The sequence below is a fragment of the Crassostrea angulata genome, chromosome 6 (assembly GCF_025612915.1).
Source record: "Crassostrea angulata isolate pt1a10 chromosome 6, ASM2561291v2, whole genome shotgun sequence".
Classification (NCBI taxonomy): Eukaryota; Metazoa; Mollusca; class Bivalvia; order Ostreida; family Ostreidae; genus Magallana; species Magallana angulata.
In genome coordinates this window covers 45,632,766-45,649,796 of record NC_069116.1, presented here as the reverse complement: position 1 = coordinate 45,649,796, position 17,031 = coordinate 45,632,766, and the positions used below count along the sequence as shown (strand labels likewise).

The 17,031-nt window shown below is 36.3% G+C and overlaps 1 protein-coding gene across 2 annotated transcripts; it reads left to right on the top strand.

Moving 5' to 3' along the window:
- LOC128190395 (neuropilin and tolloid-like protein 1) lies at positions 1–17,031 on the top strand. Of its 2 annotated transcripts, XM_052862430.1 has the most exons (9): positions 1–213; positions 3,478–3,739; positions 8,130–8,201; positions 10,080–10,235; positions 13,805–14,065; positions 14,161–14,306; positions 14,407–14,674; positions 14,874–15,017; positions 16,007–17,031. In XM_052862430.1, exons 2-9 carry the CDS (start codon positions 3,721–3,723, stop codon positions 16,816–16,818), a joined length of 1,878 nt encoding a protein of 625 aa, XP_052718390.1. In that variant the 5' UTR covers positions 1–213; positions 3,478–3,720; the 3' UTR covers positions 16,819–17,031. The 2 variants fall into 2 exon arrangements, with proteins under 2 accessions (XP_052718390.1, XP_052718391.1); XM_052862431.1 differs by lacking the exon at positions 1–213 and having other exon boundaries at positions 3,472–3,739.

The window sequence follows — 17,031 nt, the reverse complement described above, 5'->3', positions numbered from 1 at the left end:
TCCTCCAGGAATGTTTCCCGCGGAGCGCGAGATTTAGCGAGAGCATCCCGAGGATTAAACTTTGTCCGCGTGCACTCACCAGGGGGCGTAACTGATACTCGTCAGCTGAGGAACCCCGGATCACCCCTGCTGTTGGACCATTAATCTTTGTCTGAAACTGAGGGGAGTTTTCAATGACTCTTGGATTATTTACCATGTTGGTCGGAATTGAATGTAAGTAGTTTTAGAATATATTTATAGCTTTAAACGTGATATATTTCCTGATTTGACATTAATAAGGTGTAGAAAAAAGTTTTCCATTAAATTCAATTTGTTCTTTAAAGTTTTGTTATCAAATGATTTGCCAATAGAACGGTTTTTTTTTAAAGATTTCTCGATTTAAAAAAAACTTTCAAAATTGTCGTATTAAGATTTTTGAATGTTTATCTAAGTTTTCCATTAAATAACTTATATCACATTTATATTTGAATACCCTTTGAATTTCTGTATGTATTTACAAGTGTGAAACCTATTCCATCTTCATTTTATCTGTTGATATCCCAGAACGTTGTAATACCGGTATACATGTAGTAGTTGCGTAGTTTTGTAGCATATTGAATATGTTCACCTTTCCTTGCGGTATGTTTTTGATAAAAGACGCTAAGAGTGCCACCCAGCTTTGGGCACCCTCTCTAGAGGATGCAGTTTGTATATAGGAATACCAATGCACGTGCATGAGGCCATAACAACATATAATTCTCCGTGCCAGACTCCCGATAATTAGTGGAGGGAGTATGAACTTATCTGGGATGAATTAACCTATCGCATTTACAGTCGGAAATCTAGCCCTAATGGCGTGACATAACGCGATGTCCGGTGCATCGGGCCTCGCATTCCACGAATCGTTCCCTTCTCAAATCTCTTTCAACTTCACACAGCAGAGGAGGGTGGAATGGATGATAGGCTACTCTGTACATCGTAACACAGACCCAAATCTGATTCACCTGATTGCTTTCTTATCTCCATCCTGACCACTTATCTCGACATGTAGGAAAACATATCGATGACCATGCTGTTTGTTCTTTTTATTTCTATCAGTCATTCTGTTACCATATTGACCTTAATCTGTTCGTCCATCTCTCGATTTAAACCGCTGATTGATTGGAGCGCTGCGCTCCTACCGGACCAATGGAATACATCACATTCCATGTTTCATCTTGCCCCCGAATTTTTAGCTCCTAGTTCGTGTAAGCTAGCCAGAGAAACTATTCCATGGCCAATCTAAAAGATTTTCAGGGCCAAGATTCGACCGAAAAAATTCACATCTGAAAAAGATGTGTTTCTTGACCTTTGCATCCTATGTTTCAATGGAGCATTGTAAGTTATATCATATTTTGATGCCATGGAAATCAGAGAAATCAGAAAGTCTCCTGTTGAAAGGAAACTTGAAATTACAATTTTTTTGCCCGATTAATCGGAAGTATATGTTAACGTGACTACTTCTAACATGAAAAAGTACATTGGGTTTATATGATAATGGCACGAGTCTGGCGTCGTCTTATAAAGCGATTATGTATTTGTCTTCTCCAATAGATAATTGCAAGCCAATAGTACACATCAGTTCTAATTCTATCTGATGAAGCGTCACTCTTACAAACAGAAATAAAACTCCCGCCCAAGAAGAGGTGATGCAAGTGGCTTCCGCCGTAGCAGAGCCCCCAAGATGTGTCAAAAAATTTCATATTGAAGGAAAGTGCATTTCACCAAAAATTGATTTTTGGCAAATACTCGCACACGTGCGGTGATTCTGGCTTTATCTAATTTCAAAACTTGCCAAAGCGTAGGAATTCTCATGAAATCAGTGATCCATGCCCTCATTGTACATTTGAAACCACCCTCCAAATTTCTATCTTGGTGAGAAAGCGCGTCTTGCTATTTGAGAACTGAAGTACACTGTATATTCGTCGTAAACCAGTAAATTTACGTATCTAGAATTCACAGATTTCTATTAAAGTAGCAATACAAATTTCGAGCATGGTATGAATAGTGTAATAATTTTTGAACAAGAAACACTTCAAACTGACATACCAAAAAAATACCGAAGATGATAACCGTATTTTATGTTTGATAGTGTGAATAATTGTCCATGTCTTGCTAAATACATGTAATTTTGTCTAAATGAATTGTAAATCATGTAAATTTAAGCAACCTTTACCAGAAAGATTTTGAAATACTGTCGGGATTTTAAGGCCAAAATGTATTAATATACATAGTTTTTTTTAAAGATAAATTTTAAACAAATGCTTGCATATACGTTCGTGGGGATGTACATTCGTTGGCAAGGGTTACCCACAAAAGCCACGAACATTGGTCCCCCACGAAATATGATGATTCAAAAGTATTAAGACACTGAAGACAATAAAAGCAAATTCTGACACTTTCAACGAAGTTTTTTAAAATGAATTTCTTCTACAAGAACTCCTAGAAAAATGGTTTGGTCTTAAAGGTTAACGAAAATAAGGGCGAAGACCGATAAAGTCGTTTGACACGATTAATGAACGGATCCAAAAAAGATATCTTAAGATCTTAAGTCGTGGATGTAAAATACAGATCTCAAATCAGTTGTTAACATATGACGCAATATATTCAATATTTCTAAAAAGTAGACGGAAAATAACAATTTATTGCTTGCTTTTTTTACACAAAATGTGAGAAGGAAATCTCAAGAATATGTGTAAGCATGTACAGTCTTATCTTCGTTGATAAATTGAGATTATTTTTTTCCACTCAATAAAAAAGCTCATCTATCAATTTGCTTTATTCATTTTTTGTCTTATCAAGAGATAAATTACCAGGTGGGATTTATACTGGCAGTGTATTGCACAACAGTGGTTGAAGTTAAAATTAGAAAATATTTTAATACTTTCAACGAGTCTTTAAAATTTTGTACATGTAAAGAATGTCTGTCAATGAGTCCCATTTAGCGTGTGTATTTTCAAAACAATCTTCCTTAGTTCCGTGAAGAGAAATTTCCAACGCTCAAATCTACTTCAAAAGTCCTTGTTAAATTCAATCCTATACAGAAAAATTTCATCTCATTTGAAGAGTCGCGCTGCCAGGAAAAGAAAACTAATGCTTCAGTTAATAGATTTTTTTCTCTCAACCAGATGGATTTTTCAAGTTTTAATGTCTATTGCGAAAAATAAAAAACATATGCAAGAAATGGGTATAGTTGTAATGATTGCGAATTAACAAGACAGGTTAGTTTTACTATAGCCGTATCGTTCTCATCTTGCCTTCATGTGAATCTAGTGCCTCACTGGCAAGGAGATCTTGATTCGCCGGGCGGTTATTCGGGGACCGAATCCAACGCTCCCTTCAGCTTCACTTCCTGTCAATGCGTACAGAGTAGCACAAGTTGGAAATATTTCATTTCTTGTGGAGACGTACTTATATATAGATCTATACATTTAACGCCCCTCTCATTTCTGTTTGCAGATTATCTATTGGATTAACAATTTGAGAAAATTATTACAACAGAGAAAAAAGCATTTGGTGGACGCCAAATTTGAAGCTATCTTTTTCTAACGATGGAGCATCCTATTTATTACATGAAGCGAAGACCAGAGTGAAACATTAAATTTTTGGGAGAAATATTTCATTTGAAAACATCTCTGACAGTTTGACGTAGTGAACATAGAGAATAATACATTGAAAATTTGAAATTCATTCACCATCAGGATGGGAATTCTTAACAGAGGTAAGAAAATATTACAATATTATTTAAAATATAACATGTGGAACTTAGCCAGAAGCTTTAAATTATTATCTTAAAAAAATTAAATATGAAAATAATTCTGATATAACTTTTCATATTGTAAAAAAGTTTTGATGTTCTTTTTATCTTGAATTAAGCATTTGGCATTCATGAATAGAAATAAATCTTGTGAGAATAGATTCAGAAACAATTCCAGTTAATAGATTTATAGCTAAGAAAAAGAATTAATCATTATTTTGGACATTTATCAAGATAGCTTGGCACAAAAGAAAAAATAAGTAATCATTTCTCAACAGCGTATCTGTAATTCTGATAACAATACAAGTTGTTAATACCCTTGTCATCAGCTCCTAACCCTGTTGGCTTCGTCCCTTCGTCTGCACAAAAGAGCCGAGTGTCTTCTGCTAATGCAAAGCAGATAGATGTCGAGAGATTAACAGTTATCAGATTCATGACAATCTGTATCTTTGCCACCCATCTTCATACCATGTGCTTCATGATATTCAGGCTCTCTCTCTCTCTCTCTCTCTCTCTCTCTCTCTCTCTGTGCGTGTCATCCGGCTATTTTATAGCACTTTTCCCTATATTTCAAAAGTCTACACTGCTGGATAATTTCACGATGAATTAGCCCCGTGTGGAAATCTTCGTCTCCGATCGTAATCTACATAAATCCCACAAAAAACAACACCACCCTCCCACATTTGACGTAACATATAATGAGAAACGAAGTTTACAGCGTCTGTTAAAACTATAGTAATGTTTTCTTTCACTTACTCTTACTTCCGTATTATGGAGACTTTTAGTTACTTTTGAATCCAAGAGTCATAATTCTTTCCTCCAAACTTTGACACGGATTTTCCCATATAACACCTTGAAGCGGCTTAAAGGTTTCGAAGAGATCTCAAGGTGCTATATGGTTTAGAAAAAGAACAAAAATAGAAGGTAAAGAAAGATAGAATTTATCAATGGTAATGTTACTATCCATTTTATGCTCCTAGTAACTAATACATTATCTATATCATGGGATTTTATATGTGCTAATGAGGACATTGATGATTTCTACAATATTTTCTCATATCATTGAATACTTTTATATGGGATTCGTTTATGATATGTAATGGCAATAAACATATACCAGGTATACACATCTACAATATAATCACGTATATATAAACACTTTTCAATTACGTTACGTCGCAAATCTATCTTTCTGGTTGTAACTGTCTTTCCCCTATAAACCGTGGCAACACTGATGAATCCCGAGCCATGAAACTATACCTTGTAATCCCGTGATTCATGAGTTTACCAGCGTTTTCAAGTACTCTCATCTTGAATAAAAATGTTAATACATACATGATCTGCCAAGGAGTCTGGCACGAGTCTGACATAAAGTGCGAAAACTGTCTCTTGCCACACTGACAATAAAAAAATCCCCGTTAATCTTAAAGGTATTCTCAGTGCACCAACATTGAGTTTGGATACACATTGAAATGGACTTAACTTTATAAAAGCAATGGACTTTCAATTTCCCCCTGTCTCATGTCACAAAAACCTTCGCTATTCTTAAAATTACACCAAAAGTGCACAAACATTTGATTTGGAAACACAGTGAGATGGGTAAGCAATGTACTTTGGGTTTCTGGTTCTTTTAATCAATGACATTGAAGACAAACCATAGGGCAAACATTGGGGTAGAATTCATAACGAGATGGGTAAAGTTACATGTACCAACATTGATGACAAGCCATAGGGTTTGAATACAAAACGAAACGGGCTCAACCTTGGAAAAGAAATGGGTTTTATTCTCGGTTCATACAGCCACTACCATTGATGACAAACCTGCTTGCATTAGATGAGATTGACATAGTTTTCATGGTGGGTCTGCTCTCAATCAAGTTCCCCGAGTCAGAACACGAGTTGGCAGATTATGAAGGGTTAAAGGATTACCGGTGAAAATTCATCGTATCATTAGCAATAGGTTAACCTTTGATCTCTAAGAGGTCGGTAATTGTTTCTGCTTGTATCTTAATATTCACCTTTCCTCGGGAACAACTCACACCAAGGAACTATACAATGATAGTACAATTTACTCACATTCATGTTTTAAAACTTTGTAATTCGAAGATAACAAAACATGCTATCATAGAGAACTATTTCCAAAGAATATAAAAAAACCACTTAGGTTCACTTACTCTTGAATCACGAAAATGGGTATAGATTTCATAGGGGGAAAAGGATGAGTTTCTAAAGTTAAAAGCCCCTGTAACGCATTGGACCATCCTACATGCAATATTTTTCTTCTGTAATACATGGATCCAATTAACTTTCTCATCTTTTAATGGCGCTCTCGCTTTCATTTCGAAGTTGGGGTTATGCTGATTACAAGCTGAAAAACAGCAGACTTGACGAGTTTTGTTCTTACTTATCATTTAGAAATCTTTATTGGCAATGAATTTTATCTCGAGTGTTTTACATTACAAGATCTCAGTTGTGCATGTTACACTCTGCTTTTCAAAGGTCGCCATCGGAGGCAAATTTTGAGAAAATTATCTCCCAACGCTTTTTCCTGATATCGGTTTGCTTTGTTAGCGTGACGGCTTCTTTCACAAAATAAAAACCAGTTGTGCTCTTAAAAATAATCAAAAATGTTTGCGCTCGGATTTGAGCACCAAATGAATATCTTAGAATTTTTGACTTCACTAATTTGAGCGAAGAAGAATGCTTAAGATTAATATGTTTTTCAAATCTTATTTAAGTGTGCCGCATGTTCCTTATGAATTTGCATACGTTTTAAATAAAAAAAGAGTAAAAACTTAGTATGTGACTATGTTTTTCACCCACAAACCTACACATTCTTCACCCACCGTGAACCACAGATACAAAAATGCATAATATTAAACAGAAAGCAACTGTTGCGGCAATTTTTTTTATTAAAAAGATTTGGATTTTGTTTCGCTTAGCATCAGGTTTGTTCATTTTTACTTACACAGACGTAATAAACTTATGTTCAAAATACCGATATGTTTATATCAAACATCTATAAAATGGAATACTAAAATTTGACCTTTTGTTAATACACTTTCTTGCCAAAATGCCCAAAAGGACCTTAAAAAAGAAACCTTAAAAATGAGTGACACTTTTCCAAGAAACAATTGTTCAAAACGTCCCAAATGAAATCGTACAAGAAACTGGCTTTGTACTCTACGAATGGTTGTACGTTTATCTATAAGTGTTTTACTGCCTCGCACGCGTATGGACATCTTTAAAAACATTATTGTATTACGATCTCTAAGGTCCATTTACTCCCGTTCAACCTTAAACAAACAAATCCTTTCTGTAAGCTTGAAAACAGAGAGGCAGATAATTACTTGAACGTGTTATGGGTGTTTGATGCATACATGAAGAATAGCAACCACGCCATACCTGTAAGGATGAAAACACCTGAATGCCATGCCAAACAATTTTCATGTAAATATTATTATTTTTTCCCATCAGTCCAAATTGTCAAGTTTTGTTTAAGGCGTCAGTTAAACTAAAATGATGAATAAAACGAACCCATAAACAAAAAACCCAGACAGAATAGGAAAGCATTGAAAAAAGGTCTTGCAATTTAGCTGCTGAGGATGGCTCAGGAGTAACAAGCCGGCATACTTTCGCTATCGTGTACCGGTATGTTAGGAGATGCTTTAATGTTCAGACATTGGTGATGAACCAGTAATTTACAGCGACATGTTCATAGCTTAGCATCTAAGGCTTCAGTCGACCTCCAAAGTCGCAATGTACATTCATTCCGCGTTGCGTCATTATCTGTTTTTACGCTGGGACCGTTAGTGACAGCTTTTCCTCGGCTCACGCCTGACTTTTAGTGAGACGAACTCCTACATTCCATTCTTTTACCTAAAACACCAAGAGTAATCAAGTTTTGCATGTGTAAAACAGATATCTTGTGCCATTCATGCCAAAAATCTTGACAGTGCAATCTCTTGTAACCTCCCTTTGTTAATCCGGAAGGGCTATTTGAAATGCCATCGTACCATGCAGGTATGCTCCCGTCCTACATTGTTGAACGATATTACGCATAACGAACTTTTCTCGCCACGTTCCTCTATCACTTTTTTAAATGAAAACATATATTGAATAGATTAAAAGCAGGCCTAGAGGATTAATTACTACCAGGATACGTTATACAATAAAAACAGGGCTTCGTTCAAAGGAAACCAAATTGTTCGTTATATTGGCGTATGTAGTTAGTAAACGTACTCGCTTTTACACACAAATAAGAGTTGATTACATGGCGATTGATCAAATAGTTATATCTTAATGTAGTACTTATGTAATATTAGTATATCTTATCATATGGTTTCTTCAACAGGTTATCCATCCGCCATGTTTTGGTTGCTGTGTTCGATTTGGATTCTGGAAAGATCTTGTGCAAACAAAACAGGTAAGAGAACAAAAACAAAACAAAACCAAAAGAATCTAAACATCTGAGCAACAAAACAACTTACATATTATCATAAAACTTTCTACATAAAAAACGAGAATACCGCATTTAAAATGTCAGATGAATGTCTGTTTTGTGTTTTGTCTTTCCATTTTATCAAGAATTTTGGGCAATGCCGAGAAGACACCTGCATATTTCAAAAAAACCAATCACTAATCGTATATAAAGTTCCGTCTAAAATTCTTTATTTGCAATTACCGGTCAAACTTTAGGACACGATGATGAACTGTGCCCCGTTTTATACTATATATATGTTCTACTGAATTGTGTATATCAACGAGGAGGTGTTTCATTGGATGGAGATTAAGATACGACGGCATATTCTGTCACTTCAAAGCTAACCCCGGTGAATGCCGAATGTACGTGTCCAAACTGGGCGATAGCTGCGGGTTACAAAGCCAGCCGTCGACGCGTGCTCCCTGTATGTCCAATCTTCAAAGCGATCCTTATCTTCTTCCGAATTGTTGCCATGTCACCATACGACACAGTAACCTAATCGAACGAACGTGTTCGTATGTCGTACGGAATCGTATGAATGGTTTCTCTGTCTACCTTCTACAAGAACAGTAGGGTATACGATCTGTGGGCTAAAACAGCCTACGTACAAACATGACCAGTGGTATCGAAACAATATGACATTTGGACACGGGGAAAGCAAAAGTTTGTCTCGTTTTTGTACAACAAACCCTTGCTCCCCTTTCCATTCTTGTAAGTGCTCAAACATCTGTTGCTCTGAAACGTTACTCATCAGGAAGCCAACAAAAATGACAGGCACTGATAAAGACAATTTATTAAATCTCCCACAGGTAGAGTGATTGAACGGCTGATAACCTTTGATTCGAACACACCTTTCTTCTGAATCTACGATATCAGAAAGAATAACCATCCATAAGCAAAAACCGTCCCGATTTATTTGCAACCGTAGTATTTTTTGTTTTTTATTTGAATTTTGAAAGGAAAACAGAAAAAACAAAATATCGATGTTTTTTCTCTTAGGAAAAGTACAAAATGAGTGGATCCTAGATCATATGATATCGCTTTATTTATGTTCCTTTTTAGAATTTGAAGGCTATGAAGGCAGATTTTTAAATAAACGGTTTCTCAAGTAAGTAAAAACACACAAATGATGTTAGGTTTTCTTATTTCGAGATTTGATTCCAGATTATTCATACCTTCCGGAAGCACATGCAGTCATTTCTAAGTATCATAGCACTGTACGAATGATATTTTTTTATTTTGTGGATAAATGAAATGTTCAGTAATCATTCATCAAAGACTACGAAGATTTATGAAAATAAAGAGCATAGTAGTTAGTTCCATCTGGAGCATTAGAGGAAAGATAAAAAAATCGGCCGGGACGTTCATCTCTCCGCGTCTTTTTATCGTTCAAACGTCGACATTGATCAACTCGCAGACACCCTGAGATATTCGGTATCCTAAGGAAAATAAATACCCCGACCCCTTCCCATGTAAGAAATGTATTGCTGTAGGTTTACATTCATTCATCTACAGCATTTTTTTTTTGACAATTGTTTGTTTTTGTTTACGCGATGAGGTCACAGTTATCGCACACAAAGGGTATGGTGATTTCCAATGAAGATCAAATCAGATGTTTTATATCGGAATGATCTTGTCTGAAAGATGATCCCTGTACCTTTTTTTGTTTTTAAACAAGACAAACTGAAACATGAATGATTAAAGATTCATTTTTTACGGTTACAAAAAATCAAAAGTGTTTTATCATAATTTCACTTGTAAGTAACTAATTCATAGCAATGGCAAAAGCATTATTATCAGTGACGATTGTTTTCTTTTTAGATGCGCCAACCTCCTTAACATACAGCCGTCAACATCTATTGGGGAACAAGATTGACCACGCTTGTACCAACTTCACTTTTGGTTCCATGGAGTTCTACAGTCCAAACTATCCCGAAAAATACCCGAATAGCATCGAATGCGTGAGGGCGATCGAAGGTGGGTGTTACTATATACATTCAAATCAAATCAAAAGCCAATACCAAACAGATGTTCAACAATGAGTACGACTGCTTCATTTGTTTTGGCTAAGAAATTAAAAACTCTGTTGGTAGGGTTCTTTACAATTCTCTCTTTACTTTTTAGAAGTCTTTGTTTAAAACTGTATAGCTATTTCCTTCATAAAAGCAAACTGCACCCAATAAATTAAGTCCACCATTACGAATACCGAACGCATTGTTCAGTCGTGTGGTTTACAAATAATTCATCCTTAGAGAAGAAATAGCTAAACAAAATGTGCTATTTAATATGCTAGTTATTTCCCCAGAGCAAATTCTGCAAACGTTTAGATCATCTTTTTGAGACGTACTAATGGCATCGCTTGATTTCTAGTGTTTCATCTTGTGTCCGTCATCTTGTTCCAATTTTGTACCTCTCTTGTAAGAAGAGTTCACCTGTTCGAAAACGATTATTTGGACAAGTGATGGTATATGCCTCTACACACTTATCTGTCAGTCCCCGACGATTAGCACTAATTTGTTGAGTTATGGGAAGAAGAGGAAAGTTGTTAGATCAAATGATGTATGCAAGGCTGAAAAAACACAGAAAAACGATAGCGACTTCAGTGTTCACGCTGTTTTAGAACCATTCAATATAATGTTGAAACAATTAATCTTTTCTTAATACAGTTAATTGGCGTGAATAATGTGCATATTTTAACAGTAAAAACCAGAAACTGAATTTTGATTCATCTCTTTTTTAAATCAAAGTCACGACATGTATATTTTTTCTCAATAATTGTTTTTATGGTTACACATAATGTGGAAGTTGAAATGAATTCCAGTCCTGGCATTTGTAAGTGGCCATGTTTCAAGATAGGAAAATCATGAATCTCAATGTTTTATAAAGAAGAAGAAACGCGTAAAAGATACACCATTTCACTTTATTGCACTTTTACAAATGCTTCTTCAAGAGTAGAAAAATGATTCCCCATTCATCTCTCCACCACCTCTGCGATAGGGACTGCCCAGAAAACCCTTTACATCAGTCATACTGATGCAGGAACATCCAAAGTCTGGCAAAGAATGTGTTTTGTACATCAACACGATTCACAAAGAGATAGCTGGTAATCCCATCAAAAAGAATTAACGATTATAGTTCCCCTGGTCTGCAGATTCTGCAGGAAGCCGCAGGTATTGCCTCGAATTGCCATCTTCCATCAATAAACACCAGGCAATGTTGATTTAATTGCAGAGTAAAATGTCATTATCGATGCGATTCACTTCTTAAGTAAACTTTGATCCACAAAGGTGTCAATTGCTGTTCTAAGCATTTCTTCGTCTGTGATGTTTCAGCCAAAATCGTTCTACCAGATGTGAATTAGAAGGTTGCAAAAGGTTATGAACAAACAAGATTTTACCTCAAAACTTCGATTTGAAGAAATCGTATGGCGTTTTGATATTTCAAATAACTTACGCTTAAATTAAGCATTTTAATGTAAACATTTATTATTCTTCCTTCAACAGTTATACAGTAGTCTAATTCTTTCAAGTAGAATGCATATTGTGACGCAATAGAAATCTTTGGTTGCCTATGACTTTGCGAATAAAGAAAAGAACTTCAATCCACGATTCTTTAATGATAGATGAAAAGGAGAGTTTCAAAACAAAAACATCTTTGATACAATTTACAAATCATAATCCGATTTGCCCCCTGAATTAGGAATCAGAAAAAACCAAAACACTTGAAGTTTTGAAGTTTGTCTCGTATAGTTTTCGAACTTTGTACCTAAAATCCCATTAAAAGGCTTATAAAGTCATTAGATGCTGCTTAATTCATCTCCCATTTTTCTGATATTTTGGGGGCTTAATTGGCTCAATCGGGGCTGCCTGTGTCAAATTAAAATAGCGAGGAGGAATAGGAAAATGTGTCTCGCTTGGCGGTGTTCTATAAAAATGCCTCCAGTTCGATCTATTCCCTGTTGGAGAAATGTATAAAATGTATCTGTTCATTTGGGGTTCTATTAGAAAAAATAATTACTTCCTAGCTGTACTGCACGAAGAGCCCGCCTTCTACAATCCAACCTAACTGGAAAAACGGTTTTTAACATTTGCATTTGCTGAATATTCCAAAACAAATTCTGGCAATGATCATTCAATTAATATCATTATGCAATGTTCTTGAACATATTTTAGTAATTGTTAAAAATGAAGGAGGGCAAGTTCGGCAAAATGCATTTCCTATCATTAGTTGCACATTCTAACGTGAATTGTATCAGCAAATACAAAACACGGTTACAACAGCGAAACAATGTTTACCTTTTACAATGCGCACTTAATACGTAATTAATGTAGAAGATTTAACAAACTCTTATGAAATTAAGTTTGAAAACATTTCAAAACGCAACTAACTTTTGAATTTAAAACACTTCATTAATTTTACTCATATCTTTACATATCTTTATGCAAACAAGATTTACAGAAAGTGTTGTATTTCTGTCGTGAATAATAAAAAGTAAAAGTTCATCTTCGTACAATTCTGTCTTTTTACAATTATAGACATTTTTTACGATGCCTTCCCAAAGATAAGATCGATATCAACCTTAACCTAATTTCTATTCTAGACCTATTTTCCGTGAAACTAGGCTTTTGCAAAAAACACATATTTTTGAATCAAACGTAAAATCAAACCGAATCAAACCCTCTCCCGACATTGCAAGAGCTCGTATTAATTTTCAAACATAACAAAACCATATGTAATTTCAAACGTCCGCATCAGTTTCTTATCTCGTAGATAAATACTTCTTCCTAATTACACTTTCTGACACCGTCTCCCATTTTACAGTTCAAACAGACGTCCACCTGCCGCTAAATAGGTTTTAAAGCTCTCTCCGATTTAACTTGCAAGATTAGCTAACCATTCATCATGTCTTGTGAAAGCTGCAGACTACTTAGAGACCGATGCTTTGCACCTGTTGCAACTTTAATATGCCGTGCTTATTTAGCTCTCCGGGTACACAAGACACCATGTCATAGATTGTCAGCGTTAAATACATACGTTGCTCGAGTTTTTGTCATGTTTTATTTGTAATGAACGTGGATCCCGATAGTCATAACTTTTTAAACATGATTTAAAAGGGGTGGAGGAGGGAAAAGATTCACAATTGAAATCAATTTCGTTTTAATTCAAAAGGTATGCCAATTACTTGTTGTATTCTTCAGTTTGGTAACGTATTTATAAATAAAGCATGATCATGTAATTTTCATATTCATTTGAACCTTACCGAAATGCTTGGACGATATATTAACTTTTTTATACTAGTATGTTTGACTGGCCTTATGTCTTGCAGTGTCGAACATACAAACTTACATGCTGTCAGCACGGCTGTAATCATTTGAACATGTCATTTGCTTACGTAGTACCCAAATTTTATCACGTCCTATTTTGTATGTCTATATATGTCCTATAACTTGAGCGCCAACTTTGCATTTTGGAGTCTATCATATACATGTACCTTCAAGACAAATCTTAGCTTAATTATAAAGAGGAGATTTCTTTATATTTTTCAGCACAACCTGGATTTGAAATCCAGCTCGACTTCCGGGAGAAATTCGACATGGAGGAAGGAAAAGACAAGGACTGTCGCTATGACTACCTAGAGGTTAGGGACGGGCCGTTCGGATACTCCCAGCTGTTCGGGCGATATTGCGGCAAACGTTTCCCTCCTCTGCTCATCTCCAAGGGCAGGTTCCTTTGGTTGAGATTTGTTAGCGACAAAGCTGCGAACTATGGAGGCTTCAAAGGAGTTTTCAGTTTCATCAAGAAAGAAAGTAAGTGGCCATGTCAGTATGGACGTTGAAAGCTACACTAAGGGAATCTTGAATCTTTGATATAATTTGTAACGTCTTGTTGTTTGACGTTGCAGAATACAACGCAGAATTGGAAGCTCTGAGCGTCTGTCGCATTCCAATCCACCATATGCACGGATTTCTGTCGTCTGTCGACATGTCAACTCTTCTGAATGGCAATGTCGATTGCACATGGGAAATACAGGCTCCGCCAAGAAGCAAGGTACAATTTGTATCCGCTGTATCTCATGCACAGATAATCGTTTGATCACACAGTTTCTTGTCAGCTATTTGTTTCTCACATTCCAACTGGCACATTTCAGATTTTCCTGTCCAATTTCAAAGTAGCTTGGCGCGTGCAACTCTCATCCCCATGTGACTCAACGAGAATTGAGATCTACGAGACGTCTTCCACTGAGAGTGCTCTGAAAGGCTCCTTCTGTTTTGGGTCGATTCCGGACCTAGTCATCGACAGCAGTGTGGCGTTCATCCGGGTCTTTTCGCCTGCTCTGTCCATTAAACCAGAACTCACATTTTCCTACACAGTTTTGAGAGATGCTAACAGACCGACGTTTGTGACATCTAACTATGGTATGCGGCAATATCTTGATAACTAGTAGGCATAGAATTATACCAGTTTCTTTCTTATTTTTGGAAAGGGGTCGGATGGGCTGGTTCTTTATTACTGTACCTACTAGATAATAACATTCTCCCCTTATCTTACATTGGTAATTTCTGACAAAGGATACGTGTTTTTTTTTTAAAAACATTACTCTTTCAATTTAACTAGGCTCCAGCAAGAAAAATGACCCGGTTTGCTCTTCGTCCGAATTCATATGTGATGAAGCGTGTCTTAGCAAGTCTCTGAGGTGTGACGGCATCAAGAACTGTCCCTCTGGACAAGACGAGCTGCATTGTGGAGAACAAGAGGAGGGTACGTGTGTTCAGAAAGCAGTTTCTTTGACATTACTTTCCAGCATTAACCTATCAGATATGTCTGGCACGGGAACAACTTCTTCCAATTTTATTTCTATTCTCAGTATTCTGACAAATGTTTTTTTTTTTCGTTGAAAAAAAATATCATTGAAAGGGGGTCACCTGTTGGTGCAAAAAGTTCAAAAACCAGATCTACCAACTGAAAATACACTTGTTGAAATGTTTCGCTTTTGTCTGGATTCAGATTAGAAAACAACCTACATGTATTTTTTAAACATAAAAATGTTTTTTAAAATAATTTAGTTACTTTATTTCAAATTTGCATGCTTCACGAGTTTATCCATCGCAGGCAGAAACCGTGGGCAGCGTTTCAATTATATTTTCAAAATTAATCTATTCCATTGTCTTGAATGTAAGAATAATTCGGATTGATAAATATTTACCTACTTACACGAGCGATCTATTCCGGACCTTCGTGCCGTTGATTGGATCTGACACATCATAAACTCCCTGATCGCATACACAAGCCAGACCGCCGGCATATGGCCGCTAGCGGAAACGGAATATAATGTTCTCGGGCCCCGCAGACCAATTGCAATTTTACACAATTTTCTTTTAATTTTGTTTTAGGTGTTATGTATATCATATGGTTTTAGTCTTTGTTTAAATGGTGAAATTGTTTATAAAACATTTACGCCATGTTGGTATGTGTGTGAAAATGCAATTACCAGAAGAAAAGATGCGTTTGGCGATGTTAAATAATCTTAAGAGGTCGGGGATTTCTGTTAGTATTGGTATTCAAAGGGATTATGTTTACTTTACTTTACAATACGTCTGATAAACATTTTGGATTAGAAGTAATTTTTTTATCAGATCACGGTGTCAGTCTTTAATGTTTCCTGACATGAAAATGAAATGACAATGATAATAACATGTATTAAAGATAATTGCAATCTGTTTGATGTGAGATTAACTTTTGTATTACAGAATCTGAGGTTCCCCTCTACATCATCGGAGCCGGTGCGCTAGGGGGCGTCGTTATCACAGCTATCATCATTGCAGTCTGTGCTTCTTGTTACTGCAAGAGGAACCGGAAACGCAGAGAAAGGGAACTTGCTAAACACCATGAGAAACTGAAAGAGAGCACCATAGAAATGTCAAGCAACAGTACAACCACTACCATGGGTAGTAACAAAAAGGGCGTCCCTCCCGTGGGGTACTTTTCTTTGCCTCGTTCTCACGGAGGCAAAAATTACAAGGACCACCGAAACAGCTTGACAAATTCCCAGTCGCCCTCTGAAGGGGAATACCCCGACCAGTCCTCAGATCCGGGTACCTATAAAAAGTTTACCATTCTTGACCCTTACATGGAGGATGAGACCAGTCCCCCGCCCTCGCTCTACAATCAAACGACGGGTCTAACGACCATCATAGAGCGCCATGATATGCCCCCGCAGACTGAGATTGACGGCAGTTATGGATGGACGGGGTATGGGTGGAAGCAACCGCCTTCATCACTCAACGAAAATCTGGCCAAACTGGCGCGTTACAATATGCCGCAACACGAGCAACCGCATCACCAACAGAAAGTGTTTAAGTATAATCCGGAGAATAAAATGTACATGGACCCAAAGTATGAAATGTACTTAGAGCAAAAAATGCCAGTAAACAAAGACTACAAAACTAAATACGGCACACCTGTTGAAATAGACAGCTCATTACATGATGACCACGCTCATAAACAATTTAAACTGAAAATTCAGGATCCTGATATTACACGTGACCTGGAAGTGACGTAATGATGACATCACGTATCATTGATATTTCAATACATTTCTTTTCATTCATTGTGCACGTGTAGGGTAAATGAATTTGTCTGTATTCATTTGTAAATACTTTTATCTTGTAATATATATTTTGTTTTCTTTTTCTTTCATTGTCATTGGCTTTGTGATTTGTGAGTAAGTAGTTTTGTACTGATGTTTGGAACTCAAATACACTTTTGAAATAAT